The sequence below is a fragment of the Vipera berus genome, assembly GCF_964194415.1.
Source record: "Vipera berus genome assembly, chromosome: 1".
NCBI classification, from domain to species: domain Eukaryota; kingdom Metazoa; phylum Chordata; class Lepidosauria; order Squamata; family Viperidae; genus Vipera; species Vipera berus.
Window position 1 is genome coordinate 284,138,331 of NC_138202.1, and position 20,133 is coordinate 284,158,463.

At 37.3% G+C, this 20,133-nt stretch overlaps 2 protein-coding genes and 1 long non-coding RNA gene across 11 annotated transcripts; 1 reads left to right on the forward strand and 2 right to left on the reverse strand.

Annotated features, from left to right (window-relative positions):
• Window positions 1–8: 8 nt before the first annotated feature.
• Window positions 9–2,958, reverse strand: LOC308659928. The gene is made up of 2 exons (XR_014024649.1): window positions 2,752–2,958; window positions 9–1,676 (listed from the first exon to the last, which is right to left on the reverse strand). It is a non-coding gene; the product is annotated as an uncharacterized lncRNA (long non-coding RNA).
• On the forward strand, window positions 621–3,218 carry LOC308659926 (UPF0669 protein C6orf120 homolog; the record flags this gene model as incomplete). 2 transcript variants are annotated; one of them, XM_081314060.1, is made up of 2 exons in its annotated part: window positions 621–723; window positions 2,656–3,218. In XM_081314060.1, exon 2 carries the CDS (start codon window positions 2,661–2,663, stop codon window positions 3,216–3,218), a length of 558 nt encoding a protein of 185 aa, XP_081170186.1. In that variant the 5' UTR covers window positions 621–723; window positions 2,656–2,660. The 2 variants fall into 2 exon arrangements, with proteins under 2 accessions (XP_081170186.1, XP_081170185.1); XM_081314059.1 differs by lacking the exon at window positions 621–723 and having other exon boundaries at window positions 2,233–3,218.
• PHF10 (PHD finger protein 10) lies at window positions 3,145–19,409 on the reverse strand. Of its 8 annotated transcripts, XR_014024645.1 has the most exons (15): window positions 19,295–19,409; window positions 17,092–17,198; window positions 16,469–16,599; window positions 15,352–15,435; window positions 14,723–14,856; window positions 14,470–14,619; window positions 13,045–13,154; window positions 12,575–12,737; window positions 11,589–11,741; window positions 5,731–5,839; window positions 5,346–5,534; window positions 4,701–4,907; window positions 3,781–3,876; window positions 3,550–3,633; window positions 3,145–3,272 (listed from the first exon to the last, which is right to left on the reverse strand). XR_014024645.1 is itself a non-coding variant. In XM_081314056.1 (12 exons), exons 1-12 carry the CDS (start codon window positions 19,361–19,363, stop codon window positions 4,822–4,824), a joined length of 1,479 nt encoding a protein of 492 aa, XP_081170182.1. In that variant the 5' UTR covers window positions 19,364–19,409; the 3' UTR covers window positions 3,536–4,821. The 8 variants fall into 8 exon arrangements, 4 of the variants coding, with proteins under 4 accessions (XP_081170182.1, XP_081170181.1, XP_081170184.1 ...); XR_014024646.1 differs by having other exon boundaries at window positions 3,821–4,907; XR_014024647.1 differs by having other exon boundaries at window positions 3,781–4,907.
• Between the last annotated feature and the right edge of the window lie 724 nt (window positions 19,410–20,133).

Consider the following 20,133-nt stretch of genomic DNA (forward strand, 5'->3'; position numbering starts at 1 on the left):
GATCATGGTTATTTATTTATTTATTTATTTGGATTTGTATACCGCCCTTTCCCGAAGGACTCAGGGCGGTTTACAGGGAATTAAAACAAGAAATACAAAAATTAAAAAACAATTAAAAAGATTATAACAGATTATTGCTACTAGGAAATCAGTCATACTTGCAGATTAACTACAAATCAATTCAATTATACATATATTTGTCAGTTTGTTTTATATTTTACACTTTTGTTAGTAAACTGCTTTGAAAAATGTTGCGACAGATGATTTTTTTTTAATAGTCGGCTCTCTTTTATCTTGCCAGAAAGACATCTCATTTTTATGAATTAGTTTCACGCGCCGAGTAAAGTAAGAGAACGAGGGGCACGCATGTACTTCAAACTTCTCTAATAATAACAACAACGACAATAAGCAGCCAATGGTTGCTGGCATTATTCCACTAGTACTACTAGCAAAAGTTCCTTTCAGCCAATGGTTGACCGCTTTTCAGCCTCGGCTCACGACCTGTTTCCTGTTGCCACGGTGATAGAACGAGACAATTTCTCCAGCCATCGCTCCGCCTTTTTTTTTTCTCTTCCCAGAACAAAAATCCGTAGACCAGCTCGAGTCGAAATCTCGCGAAGCTACAGGGGAGTCTCGTGGTGAGCTGGGTTGCCGTTCTGTCAAAAGATTCCGGCGGCCTCCTCGATGGTGGCTGGAGAGCGAGCGAAGTGGCTCCGCGCTAGGGTGAGTTTGGGGAACAAACCGGAGCAAGCGAGCGGGGGGGGGGGAGAAAGGGGGGGGCGCGGCCGAGGAGAGCTTCGCGAGCTCTTGCGCGAGGCTGGACCGAACGGAGGGTGTGGGGGAGTGGCCCGTCTCTTGCCTGGCAGTCTAAAAGGCGCTGCTGAAGAGTTAAAGCAGGGGTCTTCAAACTTGGCCCTTTTATGACTTGTGGACTTCAACTCCCAGAATTCCTCAGCCAGACACGCTGGCTGAGGAATTCTGGGAGTTGAAGTCCACAAGTCATAAAAGGGCCAAGTTTGAAGACCCCTGAGTTAAAGACTCCAGCGGCTTTAGGCGAGAGGTTCCTTCTCCCCAGCCTGGCAGACTCTTCCCGAAGCCCTTAAGAAGCGGGCGAATTGAGGGGAAAGAGGCGGAAGTTTTTTCCTTCCGAACCGGGTTTTCCAAATTTCTTTACGCTTTTCTGGCGGGCCTTCTCTGGCGTCCACTCAAGAGCTTCGCAACCTTCTCTGCCTCTCTCTTTCCTGTTGTCAGGATTGCAAACCTCCCCGAGGTGGTGCATTAAATTGAGTGTAAAGAAACGAGCAAGCCGGCACTGGGTCCGTGGCCGCAGGGGACTTAAGTTTATAGCCCTGGCAACTTCCTACGTCGAGGCTAAATTCGGTTTAACTTAACACAGGAAGCCTCCGTTATTCGTGGTATAACGGAGCTTGGAGCGCGTTTCTATGGTTTCACTTTCACGTCTCTCCACTCTTTCCCCGCTGCCCCCCAAAGCCCTACTTAGCAAATTACCGTTATGAGGGGATTGATGTTACCTTTTAGGTTGTAGTTGCCTGCTTCTGACATTTGAAAAGCAGTGTGTATTCATCTTTTGTCCTGCGATTTCAGGACGGGGGGGGGGGAAGAATTGCTGTTCCTGGGTATTGTAAGAGCCTGGGATTCTTTTCTGCCTTCAGCATCTATAGATTAAGATAGGTTAAGATAAGCAATCACTGTGGTGATTCTATGAGAACACGCTGCCTCTGTATGTTTAGGATCCAATCTATTTAGTGTGTTTATAAAATTACATTTGAAGCATGGTGGAAAATGTATGGAATAGCCCTAATTTTCATATTAAGCCTATAGTGGTATAGAACCACTGTGTACATCATTTAAAGGGGGGAAAAACCTGTATTCTACAGAAAAGCAAATCTATATAAAGGTAAAAGGTAAAGGTTCCCCTGCACATGCGTGCTAGTCGTTTCCGACTCTAGGGGCCGGTGCTCATCTCCGTTTCAAAGCCGAATAGCCAGCGCTTGTCTGAGGACGTCTCCGTGGTCATGTGGCCGGCATGACTAGACGCCAAAGGCGCACGGAACGCTGTTACCTTCCCACCGCAGTGGTCCCTATTTTTCTACTTGCATTTTTACGTGCTTTCGAACTGCTAGGTTGGCAGAAGCTGGGACGAGTAACAGGCGCTCACTCTGTTACGCGGCACTCGGGATTCGACCCGCCAAACTGCCGACCTTCCGATCGACAAGCTCAGCGTCCTAACCCACTGAGCCACCGCGTCCCTTTTATAAATAAATAAAATAAAATAAATAAAATCTATATACCCTTGCTCAAATTTAAATAAATCACGGATGCTTATTTCTGAGGCCATTTTTATGCAAAATAGCCTATTCCTATCATGTGTAAACATCTTTGTAAAAAGATTACGTTTACTACTAAAATATTGACATGCTTTCAATCTGTGTTATCTAGTTGATCTTGACATCCCAGTGGTATAAACATTTTCAGAAGAGTATCTCTGACTTATTTTCCTTTCTATATTTATTCAATATTAATACAGTTTGCTTAAACTATTTTTTGTTGTTGTTGCTTTGTTACAAGAGTGTTAGAACATGGTATATGGAATTACTTCAGTCACAAAACAGGTTTATTTTATATCCAACACAGGTGTGATGGCCCATTACTACAAAAGGATACTAGTAATATTGTTTACTTTTCAAGGACTTCTTATAACAAGTGCTTTTAATGAGGATGGGGATATACCTGAAGAATGGATTCTCCTGCATGTAGTTCAAGGTCAGATTGGTGCTGGAAATTACAGCTACTTGAGACTAAATCATGAAGGGAAAATAGTGCTTCAGATGCAGAGTTTAAAAGGCGATGCAGACTTGTATGTATCTGATGTAACTCTTCATCCCAGTTTTGATGATTATGAATTACAGTCTGTAACTTGTGGTCAAGATGTGGTTTATGTGCCAGCACACTTTCGTCGCCCAGTGGGAATAGGAATTTATGGCCATCCCTCTCATATGGAAAGTGAATTTGAAATGAAAGTGTACTATGATCAAACAGTTGTAGAATCTCCATTTGGTGGTGGCTCATACAATCCAGAAGAAATGAAAATGAACCAGAAGTTTCATTCAACAGAAGATGAGTATCAAGACGAGGAATCCGTCTTCTGGACTATATTGATTGGAATACTAAAATTAATACTTGAAATTCTCTTTTAGATTTATAGCTTTGGGTGTGAGCAATCTGTACAACTGATTGAATGCTGTTCTAAGCTGTGGATCGGAAAATAAAGCCATAATTATTTTTATAACGTAAACTCCCAGTGCTATATTGTAGCAGGCACAGTATTTGTATGGTTTTCTCTTAACTGATCAGGGTTAACGGATGCTACAATTCACTGTGATTTTTCAATAAAACTTCAAAATTGTAGAAATATGAATTCATGCTCAGTATTTCAACACATTTGTTAATATATTCACAAATAATGTTATATATATATATTTTAAGATAGATATAGACTATTTCTTTGGCCAAAATAGAAATACTTACATGAGAAAGATTTGAAGAATGAATTCTGGAAAAGAGTTCATCTGCTTTCTCAACCACCATTAACCACCTATTATTTGAAGCAACCTGAATACAGAATTACTTATAAATAAGCATGAAGATTTCAAACATGAAATGTTGACGTTAGAACATTTAGCCCACTCTAATTTCAAATCATTTTCCACAGTGCAAACCCATCTATATCTACTTAAAAATCATGTAATTATCACCTACTAGGAAGTACCACCATACTGGCAGCTTCAGGAAACGATACCTGAGCTTCCTTGTTCCAGAATTCCTCCAACTTCTGTGAGATTTTTCCCACGTGATCTGGAAAAGACCTTGAGATCACTGGAAAGGCAGAAGCTGAAATGTTTTGAAAATGAGTACAGTATGTTCTGAATAAATGCTATGAAGAGGAAAAATACTAGGAAAAAACTCTAATATTGCATCACCAGGAAAAGCCGTAAGAAAAAAAGGACTAAGTTGAAATTTTTTGCCATATGTACATTAATTTCAAGAAGCTGTTTAGCAACCAAGCATTGCATTATACTAGAAAGCAAGTCCCTTATCGCTATATGGAACACTACCATGTTTACAACTTGAGTTGCTCTCTTGAGACACTGGCATGCATTTCTTACTCATTTTCTGGCCTTAGCATAAAGAAGAAATGAAAGATTAGAAGAGTTTCAATAATAAGAAATTAGTAGAATGATAGCTTCTGTGTTTTTGTTCTGAAGTGTGTGACAGCTATCTAGACAGCTGGAATGGCCAGAGATTCCTTGTAGATGGAAAGAAATGAGAATTATTCAAGAATCCACTTGACTTAAATTAAGCTTGGTTCCTACAATACACTTTAATTTCACAATAATAGCATCGTATTCAAACAAATAAGATGCTAATTGATTATGCAAAAAACTTGTATACTTAATGAAGTGTTTTATTTTGTGATTTTCTGTTACTCTACTAATACTCTTGAATTTAATAAATATTTCCCTTTGAATAGGATGGACGACAAAAGTAATTACTCTGCAGTTTTCTATAAAAATGATTATTATGCAGAACAAAATCTAAGACAAATGATAAAGTACAGAATACAGATATGTTCACCTCTGTCTTTAATGCAACAAAAGATATTGAATAACCTTCCTCACCATGTTAAAATTAAAAAGAGTTTTATTTGGTGAAACTGTTTTTGAGTGGTGTTTTTCCTTGTACAGTGATAAACAGAGTAGCACCAAGTTTAGCACTAGTTTTTATGAAGTTAATATGCAGTTATCCTTCTTTGCTGCTCTTCCCTCTTCTTCCTCTGCCCCTGGGAATTGGAGGTTGTCTTTCACAACAGTCACAAATCCAGCGACCTACAAAATTAGAGCTGTCAATTAAAAGAAGACCAATTGCCAAGTAGTCTAAAAAGGCTACTGCAGCTGTATGTGGGAAGTGGGGATATTAATAAGTAGCATATGTTTTTTATAAATTACATTTGTAAATAGCTTTTTATGCCCCTCCTATTAAAAAAGACACTACACTAAATTGATTCAATTATATTCCAGTAATGAATGTACTCGGATTTAAGATAATACATTCATATTCATTCCCCTAAATAAACTTAAGATGCTGTAGCATAAACTAATGAAATATTTAGCTACACTCAGAATGTCAATAGAATGGTAGTTAACACAAGATCAGTATTCACATAACACCCAACTTTTAGATGTACAAACTTTTCAAAAGAAAAAAAGCAATCTAAATCTTGAATTTTAGTTCAGCCTCTGAACAAGTGTAATTGATATAATTACCTGAAGGGATAGCACCAAGCCCCACACAAAATGTATGATAGCCACGATCACACACATCACAAAACATCATTTCTTCCTCATGGTGAGGCTGCCCGCATATAATGCATGTTTTACACTCCATACATTGCCAAGGATAGGTCTTAATTATTGCAACAAGCTCTGCAGACATATCCAAACAGGAAGGATGTCCTAAATCAAAACCAGTATCATTACTAGAATGGTTATATGAAGGATCCTGACAAGACTAAAATGATTTTACAGAATTTACTTTAATTCAGTGTATCAAATGTGGTAATTAAACTTTAAATACTGCAAAAAAATGTAGTTTGTTATTTTTGTTTCAGTTTAAATATATAGACATGTTTAAAGCAGATTTGTTACTTACCACTGTTTTCACATTGGGAGCAGTGTATAAGTGCTTCAGACTTTCCTTTCTTGTTGGACTCCTTACCCTTCAGACAAATTCCACATATAGCATTTGGAATGGCCTTTGGCTGGAAGGGTAGAAGAGGGCTATAAATTCATTCCGGAAGAATTGATACAGGTTTTTTTTTTCAAAAACGTGTGTTATTTAAATTTCTATAAATCAAACCTTCTGGGTGGTGTAGAACAGGATATGATTACAAATTGACAGGTATTGATTATATGAAAAACAGTGGAATAGAGACTATTTTAAACACATGCAAAGTGAAAATATAATAATGTATAATAATACTCATAATATTCCATAAAAATCACAACTAATCAATACATTTCAAAAGGATAATTGAATTTCTAATCTTATGTAAGTTGAATGTGTATGAAATCTCGTAACACATAATTCTTCAAATGTAGATTAAGCTAATTATATTAGCCATCCATGCAGTATAGTATTGAAATTATATACTGAAAATTCTGAGTATATTTTTTGTCTGATGCAAAAGCTGATTAAAACCTGTTTATTTCATCAATAAACAAAATTTTATGTAGATATAAGCAAACAAGTTGAAATTGGTACTTCTTTGTGAGGCTAAGGACCAACAAATCAATTGCAAACGATTTTTACATCTGCACAGAAAACAAATTGTATACATCTATATTTGTTCCATGGATTGTATCCATTATACTATGTTTTCCTAAACTGAATCTATATTTTCAATTTGTATAAACAATTCAAATTGTTTGACTCTATGTCTGACAAAATGAGAAAATTATAAGGAGTGTCTCATGATAATAACTTTATTAGAATTTCAAGTATCTTCCCTAATCACAATCCTGTACCATTCATGTCAACAAGTGCTTTTTCTGCATGTAAGAGCAACTACTATCATTTGAAAAGAATGTTATGTCATTTCAATTCCAAAACCCTCCTGCCACCAACACCTGCTCCACATCTTTGAGGAATCCTAGAGTGTAGATTTGAGATCAATGTTGAAGGGAGAAAAATACAAGTTCCTCTGAATCAAGTAACATTGGAAAATCAAAAGTACTCCAGATACTTAATATAAAATTTTTATGTGGATTGTAATGAAAGCATTTTTGCAAATTACCTTTGAATAAATCACCTCCTAACCTTAAATATGAAGCTCTTGGCTTGTTTGAATTGTTATAATAATAATAATTGCCAAAATTTATCAAACAGATGGGTGAAATTGAACAATTTTTCTTTCAAATTTAGATACATTTCCAATTAAAACTTTAATATGTAACAGAAAACAAAGTACATTGGTATAACATTTGAATTGTGTAGCTGAACCACACGTATGCTACCCTAATAATTATTTTCCCCTTTGAATATTTGAATTTGTAAAAAGCCACAAATTATTTAACTGTATATTGCTATAAACAAAACTAAAACGGGTGCAATAATATATATATAATAAAATAATTTTTAATCTTATTACTAAGATATAGTTTGCACATTTTGGTTTTCCCTCCATTTATGTTCAAGGATAACAGTCCTGCCTTTATGTGATATTGAGGAAGAGGGCACTAATATTTGACACTGATAAATCAGAACATGGAGGAAATGATACTGGTGAAGAGATTCTAGAACAGAGGTAGATACTTTTTAAGCTGAATTAGGCCTTAGTTGTCTATTCTTCATGCTATAACAGTACATATTTCCTGCACCAGTAGGAAAAGACACTAAATGAATCCAACACAATCTCTAACTCTGATACCAATTTCTTCTCATGTTACATTGACAACATGGAAACATGGGTGGATGGTTGCTTACTTTATCTGAATGGCTACAAATTACAAGGTAATAATTGTAACAACAGTTTGCTCTTAATAGAAAAGCGGTGTATCAAAGTAAGAACAAAAACATTTAATTGCTGAAAGAATGAAAAGCGTGTGCAGGCATCACTGCTATACACATCTATCTGGAATATTTTAATAATGCTGAGAGAAGCAAAGTAGATTTGAATTCTTCTGATTAAAAATAAATTTAGAAAATTGCAGTTATTAACTAAATAAATATAAAGTTCAAAGGAGTTAATATGTGTTTACTATGTATTAGCCTAATTTCAGAATTTTTTATGTAGCATGCTCGGCCTCCACAGTTCTGTTTAAACACCCACAAGGCATTTATAAATAGCTCTTTTTTAAAAGATGACAGAGGCATTCAATATTTTTGCTTATTTATTTTTTTAAAAAAATCATAGTCCACCTGTTTTATACATAAATATAATGAAATGATAAAGGAGTCTAACATTCACAAATATCTCTACAAAATAATAAATAACCATGGTGGAAACAGACATATATTTTTATTTACTATTCTAATCCTACTTGCATACCTTTTTATACCCTGCTCCTCCCAAAGAAAGGAATAAACCCAATTCTGCAGCATTCACCTTTTGTACTGCTACATTCTATAAAGTTCACTGTTTTTAAGCTATATCAAGATAACAATTAGAAAATACACTTGCTATTTCTTTTATTGTACGCATACTTACTGCTACGGTATGAAGCAGCAAGCTGCTTCTCAATCACCCAATGCAAAACTACTTTTCCGTTGCTATACCTGTACTGAGTTAAGTGCAGTTACTATTTCTGTGAACTCTAGGTACTGCACCAGCCAAGAGGCATTTAACAATAATGCTTTCCCCAAATCTCTATTCTATAAATCTAGGAATAAAATAGTCACAATATACTAATTTAAAAGAACATCCAAAAATGGATGTCTCTCCTATAGAAATGAGAAAAAAAGTCTATTCATATTTAGGAACGATTCTAAAAAGAAAAAAAATGATTCTGGGGGATCACTGGAAAACATTGCCTGTCTGATTTAGTGATGCTTTAGTCATCTTCAAGTTAACAAGCAAAAGAATAGTACGATTTTCAACCCTACTGCTTCAAAAATTCATTTTAGACTAAAACTGCAATCCTGTATACCGGCCAAGATCATATTCACTTGTCAGTTCTAAATAAAGCAAGGGCAATGAGTCTTGATGCCTGGCTTCAGTGACTTTGGGATTTGTTCAGCAAGTTTTTTGGTTTTCATGAAACTGATTCAAGTAAACCAAGAAGTCTTCTCCAAACCTGGAGAAGCAAAGAGTGGACAGAAAGCTCTGAAGCAAGAGAAACAGTCAATAGGAGAACATGTTCCATCTTCACACTTCAATAAAGCTTTGTGCTTTGTGTATTGGATATGAAATGATATGTCTGAACCACACCAATGGAATTTGTAACTTATCCTCAAATACGTAAGCATGCTATATTTCCAGAAATTACATTGGCTGGAAACGAGCCTTCTTTTCTAAGCAAATTAACGTAAATCAGAGAGTTACAGAATGCAAAGTAAGAGTGGGATAATCAGTTAACAGACTTGTACTTCAGTCTTGTTTTGTACTGAAATATGCAGACCTGGATACTCTGAGAATACTGCCATGACAATTATAATCATCAGTCCTTCATCTTTTAGAATAATAGCTATTGAGGAAGGATAATAGGAATGATGCCCCCATTAAAAAAGACAGATGGTTTAACAAATTAATAAAAATCAATCTGCCTGCTTAGAAAAAAGGTAAATATAAGAAACCCATTTGTAATACATGCAATATATGTATTAACATTTTGCTTATCTTTCCTAAAAGCTCTTACAGTTAAATTTTAGTTTTAAAATGTAAATAGAGAAATAATCTAATATATGGGGTAAATACTATGCAATAAAATCATTGTAACTTTTAAGGGTTCCTGGGAATATTTAAATCCCCATTTGTAGGCTTATTTAGGCACATGATGTATCTAAATGCAGTCAGTAACTGATAAAGATGTTCATACTATATTAGTTCTATAATATATATTGTATTAGATATTTAAAACTACTTCTTACATAGAGTTAGCTACTCTAAAGTGAAAAAATGCACTGTTTTATTTTCTAATCAGTCTGTATTTTGTTTTTGGGACCAAAATGCCCCTGATAATCCTCATATTCTAACCTCATTAAGGTTTGCTTTAAAGAATTCTCAGTACTTCTCCATAGATCAACTATATATGGATGGGTTTGAACCAGTGACTAGTAATATAAAATAAAATTACCTTTAGCGATCAAAGGTTTGTATATTGGTTTTTGATACAGTGCCTTCACAAGAAACTAGCCAGGCATTGCTATATGCATGGTTTTTTCTCACATAATACCTCAAGTTCAAAATTTTATAATGCTTTCCTAAGCTTCATCTTTGGATTTCATAAGTTAATCATATAAATTACTAGCACACACTTGAAGCTGCAATGAAATAAAACATTTTGCAAGGCTGTTATGTAAAAATAGACATGTCTACAAAAAAACTAAACATTTTCTGTATCATTTTAAAAAGCTTCTCCTTAAAAGAAATGGTTTCTAGCATTCAATATTTTTGTACAAGTATCTGAAATCACGCATTTATGAAGTTAAATTGTATTTGGAATCTTTTTTTTCTTCAAAGAAAGCTACTCAATTCTAACTGAAAAGTGACTGGAGTCCTGTACTTTGAATGATTCAGTAATACATTCAATATATAAGTTACGTAGTTTGAAAATGGCTTACGATATTTCAAAATGTTACTTGCACTATGTAACTTCTCAGGCCTAATACCACCTAATCACTTTTTCGATCACAGAACTATTTCCTTAATTGTCCTCCTTATAACCCTTCAAACACGTAAACATATGTTTTATTCTGTGTAAGCAGAATCTGCTGGTAAACAAATGTTATTGGTAAACAAATAGCTTCCAGCTTCTTATTTTCTTTATCCTCAATAAAAATTACAATCTAAAATTTCAGTTAATTCTAAACTGAAGTTCACCAGTAATACTGACAATTAAAAGATGTTATATAATGATCACTGTTTAAAATATAACTCCTTAGGTCCTGGTAAAGCTTAAACCACTCCCTGTGTCATTTGCTTAGAAGTACAAAACCAAAACTATACTAAGAGTACCTCACTTGGAGCCCACCGTCTCTCCAAATCCTGTCCCCAAACTACTTTTTAAACTGCAAAATGATGGCCTGTTGCACAGTTCTATTCTACAAGGTTAGCACAACCTTCTTTCAAATAAGTTCATCTACTCATTCTGGCATTCTTCATAAAATGAGGAGAGCAACAGGGAAAAGAACCTAGTCCTAGGCCAACTTGTGACCTTCACTGCACCTAACACTGAGGGTTTCATTAGACTATCTGAATATTTCTTCCTAAAAAACAAAAATGGCTCAAGCCAAATCTCGTCCTCCCAACTTCCTACACGTGGGGAATTGTTTTAAGATTGCCAACACCAAGTTATATCATAAACAGATTACATACTTTTCATCTGGAAAAAGTTAAGAAAATATAAATATGTATGTACAATATTCTAGCTGCATTTTACAGTCCTTGTCCAGTCCATACTGGTCAGCAAGCTATTTTAAGCTAAAACACAATGTTATATTTGAAAGGTAACTATCAACCTTTTGAAGCTCAGAGAACAAAGCCATTTTCCTCCACCCTGGCAAAAAAGAGGAAGAAAGCCCATCTTAATAATCAGATCTCATGCTGCAATTGCTCAGGAACCATTTAGGTACAGAAAATAGAAGCCACTCCACAGCCAGGGTAACAAACAGTAAGGCCCCAGGTAAAATAAAGCAACAGGAAGTAAGGAAGCAAACAGGAATGCACAACAGGAGAGCAGCTAAGCAAGTATAGTAAGCAGACGTTCCAATATTTTGAAAAACAAAGTTAAATATTTCAGGGAGAGAAGCTGATCAGTAAAGAAGCTGAGTCAGGGGCTTTTTTCTTCTACCTTGTACCCAGGAACCGATTTGGATACAGATCGTTTGGAACCCTCTTTTCTTGGAGTAGAATTTCTCTCTTTTGTTTTTTGTTTTCCCTGCAAAGGTTCTTCCTGGTTTTCTGCTGTGCATTCACCTTCAGACACATTGCCAGATGAGTTGTCCTGTAACATGAAGGAAAAACCATTTTTTGCTTCTTTACATGGGAGGAGCAAAGATAAAACTTTGCTCATTAGTTTAGTGTAGGGGTCGGCAACCTTAAACACTCAAAGAGCCACTTGGACCCGTTTCCCAGAGGGGGGAAAAACACTGGGAGCCGCAAAAATCTTGCACGCACACAGGCAAGAAGGGGAACGTGATTGAAGAGTTTAATTTAAAAAAAAATAGAGGCTGCTCTGCATGAGTTCTCTCTCTCTCTCTCTCTCTCTCTCTCTCTCTCTCTCTCCTCGCTCTCTCTCCCCCCCTCCCTCTCTCCGATCTTCTGCTCACCTGGCAAGCTGGCTTCACTGTTCTTGGACAAGCTGACACACATTCCTACTTCCTGTGGAGATGCAGCAAAGGCAGGAGCCCCACCCAATAAGCTTGTCAGCTTCTCGGAGAACAGCGTGAGGCCACTCTCTTTTACACACACACACACACACACACACACACACACACACACAGACGGGGGGGGAGAAAGAGAAAGAAAGAGAAGGGAAGCACAAGTGCCTCTCTCTTTCTCTGCAAATGGCGGATGACTGGGAGCCACAGAAGGCTGAAAGAGCCGCGGTTTGCTGACCCGTGGTTTAGTGTATTGATATATATTCTTAGTATATTCTGACAAAGCCCAATGATTCTGCCCGGCGTATACAAATAAATATTTAAAAAACATTATGATTAAAAGTATAATAATAGTATCTAAAATGTAATAAAAATCCAATAAACTGTATAAAATAGACCAAACTACAGAAAACCCAGCACTCACTGCTGATATTAAATGTATATCTGGAACACGCACATTTTGGTTTACCGAATTGCCTTTGATTTTCCGCTTTTCATCTGCTCGTTCTTCTGTATCATCTGAATCTCCATCACTATCCAGCGCAGGCAGATCTGGATCTAAGGGGGGCTCATAAAGAGCTGTATTTAGTGGCAAATATCGAAGTTCATCAGGAGAGTATCTAAAGTTAAGTAAAAAGTTTTAAACTTGCATTTCAAATTGAAATACATGTAGTGACAAACCGAATTCAGTATTTTAGCATTTACAAAATTTAACCACATATTAGAAAGAAGTGCTTAAAGGATGTTAATATGTATATTTATACACAGTACATATATGTATACACAGTTATATGAGTACATAAATTAATCAATTCTTCTTTAAGAATCAAATGTTACACCTGAATTAGCATCTAGCCCGCAAAACTACAAACAACATTTTTAAAAAAAAAAAAACCCATTAGCTTAATCACAGCAAATCTCTGGTACCTTTTATAGTACTCCTGAAACTGGCCTGGTATGAGAGCCACTGGATAAGGGCTAACTTTTGTCCTTTCTGTAGGTAAGATTTTATATTTTCCTTGAGGCACCTGGATAATCTGTATTGTTAATACAAAAATAAGAAGCTCATTGCCCATATTTCTAAATTTCTTTTCTAAATAATCAAAAAGTATTTCAATACATGTCACATCCATGGATTTTCCATGCATACATCCTTTAACAAAATACGTCATGTACCATGTTTGAATGATCCTATTAAACCTCAAATATTAGATCACACAATTGATTTAAAACTCTGGATATTTTAGAGTATCTGAAACACACATGTCTGCATTTATATTCTGGATCAAATATGGCAAATGCACAGTGTCATATACGACAATATATAGTTAATAAATGTAATGTAAAATTCTATCTTGTATCTAAAAATTCTGGTTGATAATTATGGATAGTAATTTTTGTCTATCGAGCTATAAAAATAATCATACTAAAAGGGGGGAATCAAAACAATATTTTTGTGACATTACATTTTGCTTGAAGGCAAAAGATGAAAGGAAAGATATTGTCATTCATCTTCCCTCGTAATAAACAATTCAGAACCATATATTTAGAGAATGTGGTTGTATTTTTATAGGCTTCTATGTTTAAATGTATTTTCTTTATTCTTGTCATAGCTGCTTACAAAATAAAACACTAAAACTACATTCATAGTCCAAATGCACTGGCAACCTAGATCGTAACTGTTAATTTCATCTCATTTGAAAGCAAAAGTTGAGCAACTGGATTGGGAATGAAAATATATAGAAATAAGGAAACTTAACAATCAGGCTGAAAGCATCAAGACAATCTGTGCGTTCACAATGATTCTAATCTGAAGAACAATATTTCATTATTGTACATAAATGGGAAAAAACATACTAGTCTGGAGAGTATATTTGATATGAAAAAGCTAAATAAATAAAATCTTACAAATTAACTCTGAACTGTAACTGCAAAGCAGAACAACACTTGCTTGCTTTGCAATCAGAAGTAAGGAGGTCACATGGTTCAGCATAGCAACTTTAATGGAATGATTTGCTCAAAGGTTTATCAAAGCAAAGCAGTTCTTAAGATTTCTACAGTCCCGCATTCTCCTGCTCCAAGAAAACTCATTTTCACTGTTGCACAAATTTCAAACCTAATGTTACTGTCCACAATAGTGTAGATATTCACAATTAATTACAACTCAACTTTACTAGTATTGTTGATAGTTATTACTTATTCCTTTAGTGTTTATGCAATATTTGCACTTCTTGTATTTTTTTCTTTCTAGTGTGACATTACCATAGATCTCTCAGAAAACGTTTCCCCAGATTGGATTACAAACAACCATATGCTTATAGCAACTGAAACAAGAAAACGAAAGCTTCCTACATGTGTTTGTAAATCAAAATAGGCCCGTCTTTCTTCCATTCGTTCACGGTTTAAGTTGCTGTTGAATTCTGCAGCTTTCTTGGCGGCTTTCTTAATATACTCTGGAACTTTACTTGCTTCAACTTTTTGGGTATTCTGCTGCTGCAATTGCTGAAACAATTTTTTTCTATTAGTTCACAAAAGCTGAAGAAATTTGATAGCCTGCATGTTATATTGCTCTGCATTTGTAAAATCATCATAAACAGTTACTTACAGAATACTCTTTATAGTGGTCAGTTATTCGTTGACGTTCTTTCTCTTGAAGTATAACTGAGTACTCTGCATGTTTGGCAGGGTATTCTTTAATCATCAGATCAATCACTTCATCACTGCGCAAGGCAGTTAGACCTAAAGTATATAAAAACAAGTGGTTTTGTAAAAATAATAATCAGGAAGGTAAAATTAAGATCTTTGCTTTTGTTTTAGCCTTTTTAGAGGCTTGTAACAATCTAAAATTGTCAGATCAGTATAAGGAGGAGGGGAGGGAGGGAGGGAGGGAGGAAGAGAGAGAGAGAGAGAGAAGCAATAAGGAAAACATATTTCTACATTGATTCTGTTCCAACTCCTCCCAACCCATTTCTATCTTGCGGCATTCTAAATAGCAAACATATTAATTGCATTTTCTCTAAATCATGGAACAAACTAAATTTAACAATCTTTTGAAGGATACTTTTCAGATCTTCACAATTTTATTAGAACAAACCTCCAAAAATATATAATTGCTTACATACAGCATCCCAGAGACACTTATTCTGAGATTGGGGGGTATATAAATATGATGAATAGATACATACAGTAGGTAGGTAAGTAGGTAGATACAACATGTGCCTTTTTTGTCCTTACCTAAAGTACACTGTGTTTCCGTAATGACATTTAATTCTCTGAGATAAAGTTTCTCTTTGTGAGAAAGATCTCGTCTTTCTAAATCTCCAAGAAAACAATGGGAAAAATAGTAAGGATTTCAAAATATGTAATATTAAAATTAAATTTCCATTAAAAGTTTGAATTAAAAAGCTAATGCTGCTTCTGTGGGGAAAAGGTAATGTTTCATTTGAATTTAGCTTGGTTTTTACTGAATTCATAACTATATATCTATGTATGTAGTTTTCCTGGCTCCAATACAGAAGTGGTTTCTTGTGCCTTTTTTCATGTTCTTTTTTTAACTTCCCAGTCTAGCTTACAGCTCTTGCTTTTCCTCCTAGAAGGATGAGGTCCTAACCAGATCCAACTATACTTAGCTTTTAAAATCAGATAAGATTGGAACACCATACCCCACAAAAATAGTGCCAGAAATAGCATACTTATTTCAACTGCCAAATCTAGAAACATGTTTGTGTGGGGGGAAACTAAAACAATGCTGTTTGTTGTAGTGCTCTTTTCCATGAACTAAAGCACACATGCAAATTCATGTATATAAAAATAAGAAAGAGCTGCAAGAAAGTTCCCATTTCAAATTGGGGTGACTTCAAAGAATTAAAGAAGCAATAGCATAAGCCTGAGTGGCTTAATATTGACTGCATTTTCTCTGAAACATAAAACATATTGACTTGTACATTATTATCACAAAACACACAACTTCCAAACATATGCTAAACTCTCACATCTGAGCATACAGCAGATATGAAACTCTGTACTATTTCAACATTATCTGTTTCAGTGCTAATGGCGTGTATTAACCAGATTTAGCAGATTTGGACAGAGTTCCCCTTACATTGCAGCCATTGATTGAATTCAAATCTGTGAAATGTAGGTAAGTCAAAAGGGTTCCAAAGGTTATGGAGATAGCAGTCATTGGGTGCATATAAGAGATTCACCTGCAAGCATTTCCAAACAAAAGCAACAGACCACTAAGACATTTGATCATTTATATGCTTGGAGGCACTTTTAAGACATGTGAACAAGCCTGCCTGCACTGTATGTATATTTTTACATTTCATGTAAGTATTTTTAACATGAATACCTGGATATTTTCGCTTAAAGGAGGTTACCCCCAAGTATTCACTAACTTGTTCTTGAAGCATATAATATTCTCCAGTTTCATCGGGTGGCCATTTGTATTCTATCAGGTTTTCAGCTGGAAAATAACTAAAACTAAACAAAGAAAATCAAATATTAAATTATAAGAATTTAACACTACCGTCCAAACAAAACCCACATTCAATGCCCTGTGCTCTGTAGTAACACTTTTATACATCTATATTCTTAATCATTTCTGAGCTCACTCAAGTGGAAAAATCATGTACACATTATTAGATATTTCGCCGTTACTCTGTAAGTAACTCAAAGTGCTGAATATATATAATACACCTTCCTCCTATTTCCCCCAACATAAGGATGATTTAATTATTCTGAAATACACTTTCTGTTCCCCATTTTGAACTATCAAGAAGTATCAATGTCCTCTTTTCAAATTCTTCTGCTGGCTATCTTTATATATTGGTAGCACATTTCACAGTTCTAATTCATGAGGTTCCTGTAATACCATCAACACCCTAGTAAATAAAACAGCAAGGACCATGCATTTATTTTTGTTGAAAAAACAATATATTAAACTAGAACAACTTTTTTTAAAAACGACAATACCTAAGATCTTGACTTGAAGTCTCACAACTTCTGGAGCTGTCTCCTGAGCCCATGCGGCGCCTTTTAGATGGTTGGCTGCCATCATTTGAATTTTCTTCTATGTCATCCTGAGATGATACCATAATGTCAAGTGTTGAGCAACAAAGTGCCAAGACCAAGAGCATACTTATCAAGAATATGAAGTATTTGGATTTGAAAACCTTAACGAAACTGTGAACATCTACACCTTACTCTGGGATTTTTTCACTGTTCTTTATCCATTTAATTAAAAAATAAGTCAAGGAGTTACACAGGGCCATGATATCTTTAGGGAAATCAACAAAGCTAATAGGTAGAGGTACTGTACTCTAGAATCTCTAATAATGCTATACAGCATGTTGGAATTGGTTACAGGTAACCCTCAACTTACAACAGGGGTCTTCCATTTTGGCCCTTTCATGACTTGTGGACTTCAACTCTCAGAATTCCTCAGCCAGCATGCCTGGCTGAGGAATTCTGGGAGTTGAAGTCTACAAGTCATAAAAGGGCCAAGTTTGAAGACCCCTGACTTACAACCACAACTGAGCCCAAAATTTCTGTTGCTAAGAGACCTTTGCCCCATTTTACGATTTGTGCCACAGTTACGTGAATCACTGCAGTTCTTAGTAATATAGCTGTTAAGTGAATTTGGCTTCCCCATTGACTTTGCTTGTCAGAACATCGCAAAAGGGGGTCACATGAACTAGGACACTACAATCATCATAAATATGAACTGGTTGGCAAGCATCCAAATTGTGGTCACATGATCATAGGGATGCTGCAACAGTTGTTAAGTGTGAAAAAGTTGTAAGTCACTTTTCAGTGCCGCTGCAACTTTGAACAGTCACTAAACAAATGGTTGTAAGTCGATGACAGTTCTTGGCTCACACATTGTTAAGAACCACACTTTAAAAAATAAAATAGTACTGTAACTCTGAAGGCGATCCTAAAGCAATTTAAACTTCAAAAATCTGAAATCAATGTGACTTCTTAATAAATACAGTTGATGCTTGAAATGCAGATGTCCAGTTAGGGGACGCCGGCATTATTTTCTTTTTATATCAATCAGCATGGGAACTTAATATTCAGTAGGACAAATAGTTGCTAGCTACAATAGCTTTCCCAGCATTACACTAAAGAAATGGGAAAGGGAGGAGGAGGTTTGGCTAGCCATCAAAAGCCCCATCCCCATAATCAGGCTAAACAGACTGCAGGTGCTCTTCTTAGATGAGTGGGCCTGCTGCATCTTTCAGAAGAAACACAGTGCAAAGTCTTATTTTCGTCGACCTCCAAGAACTACCTACTTGCGATTCGACCCTCAAGAAAAAAAAAGTGAAACCGACTTCTTTAAAAAAAAAACCCTCTCTCCTTCAACCCAGGTGCCCCACTTTTTATGGCGAATGTTCAGCTTAGCGTCTATACCAGGGGTCTTCAAACTTGGCCCTTTTGACTTGTGGACTTCAACTCCCAGAATTCCTCAGCCAGCAAAGCTGGCTGAGGAATTCTGGGAGTTAAAGTCCACAAGTCATAAAAGGGCCAAGTTTGAAGACCCCTGGTCTATACGTTCTTAATTTCCTTTAACTGAACTTCCTTTAACTTCAGATGTGCTCAAATCCTTTTCGATTCCTGTTCAGTCCTTCAAAGGAGAGTTAAGTGGGAAGGATCCAACGGATCTCGCCCCACCGCCAACCACAGAAATGGCAAACCCGGGGGGCAAAACGGTTTGACCTCCAGGCGCCTTCGGACAGCGATACGAAGAGCGGGAGGCGATATTCAGAACCAAAGCAGAGCGAGTCATCCCTGCCGGGCCAAGCAAGGGGTAGCGGAAAGAAAAACAAGGCTGTTTTCTCCACGGAGAGCCAGCCATCCGGGAGATGCCCCGTCCCAGGAGGCGATGAGGCGGAGCCGGGCAGAGACCTTCCCGGGAGGCTCCTCCTCTTCACGGAAGGTGGTGGAAGGATTCAAACCCCAGCCCACGCGGGTCTCCTCGCCGCCGTCCTCCGCCGGAGGAACGGCTTAGCCGACCGGTGCCCCTCGGAGGAGGAAGAAAATGGCGTAAGCCGCCGGGGGCGTCCTCCTCCGCGACGGACGACAGGCGCTGACGGAACGGAAGGAAGGGGACCGAGAAGACGAGGCGGCCGGAAAGGACAATTTCCCTCGTTCTACTTGCGCGCGTCGCCCTCACCTTTAAAGACTGGGCTCCGGGCGTGGCTGGGTCGCTGTCGCACACCCGCGGGGACAGGACCGCCGCCATCACCGGCCACGGATGGGGCTGGGCTAGAGACCGCTTCGCCGCCCTCTCCTCCCGCGCACCCCACCTCACCCCGCCCCGCCGTTTCAGGTCCGGCGCCACCTGCAGGCTCGGGGATGGCAATGCAGGCGCCGAATCGCTCGGCGGAAGGCGCGATCTTTTCCGTGGCCAGCGACTTCGAGCTGGAATGCTGGTTCAGAAGTCGGGCGTGAAAAGTGTGGTTTTGGAGGCCTGCGCTATAAATCAGGGGTCTTCAAACTTGGCCTTTTATGGACTTGTGGACTTCAACTCCCTGATTCCTCAGCCAGCAAAGCTGGCTGAGGAATTCTGGGAGTTGAAGTCCACAAGTCATAAAAGGGCCAAGTTTGAAGACCCCTGCTATAAATGCATGCCTTTACTCGATCGGAGTATTTATTCATTACGAGTGGCAGCTGTTTTCTTAGAGGCGTACCTTGACGGAAGGCCTGGAGGAACGTTGTCCGTAGGGTCGCGATGGGTCGGACACGACTTCGCAACTAACAACAACAACCTTGACCTGGGGGCGGAAAGGGGATAGCTTGGTGCGGCCAAGTCCCCACAGCGAACCCGCCGCGGGGACAACTCGCTGAATGAAGCTTTATTGTCAAAGTACAACCATGTATACATTGAGATTAGCTGAGCCTCCCTTCGTGCTCCCACCCCCCAACTCACAGTGACAACAAACCCTCCATCTTATTACACCATGTGAACTAATTGCACCACACACCGGCCTCGCAAGTCAATTCTGCATAAAG

Bases quoted from the DNA above. Each gene is read 5' to 3' on its own strand.
- PHF10 (XM_081314055.1), bottom strand. From the start codon at position 19,363: ATGGCGGCGGTCCTGTCCCCGCGGGTGTGCGACAGCGACCCAGCCACG. The intron at 16,600-17,091 runs GTATTGTCGTTT...TTCTTTGTTTAG, and splicing joins ACTTCAAGTCAAGATCTTAG to TTTTAGTTATTTTCCAGCTG. The intron at 13,155-14,469 runs GTAGGAAGCTTT...TTAACAATACAG, and splicing joins ATTTTGATTTACAAACACAT to ATTATCCAGGTGCCTCAAGG.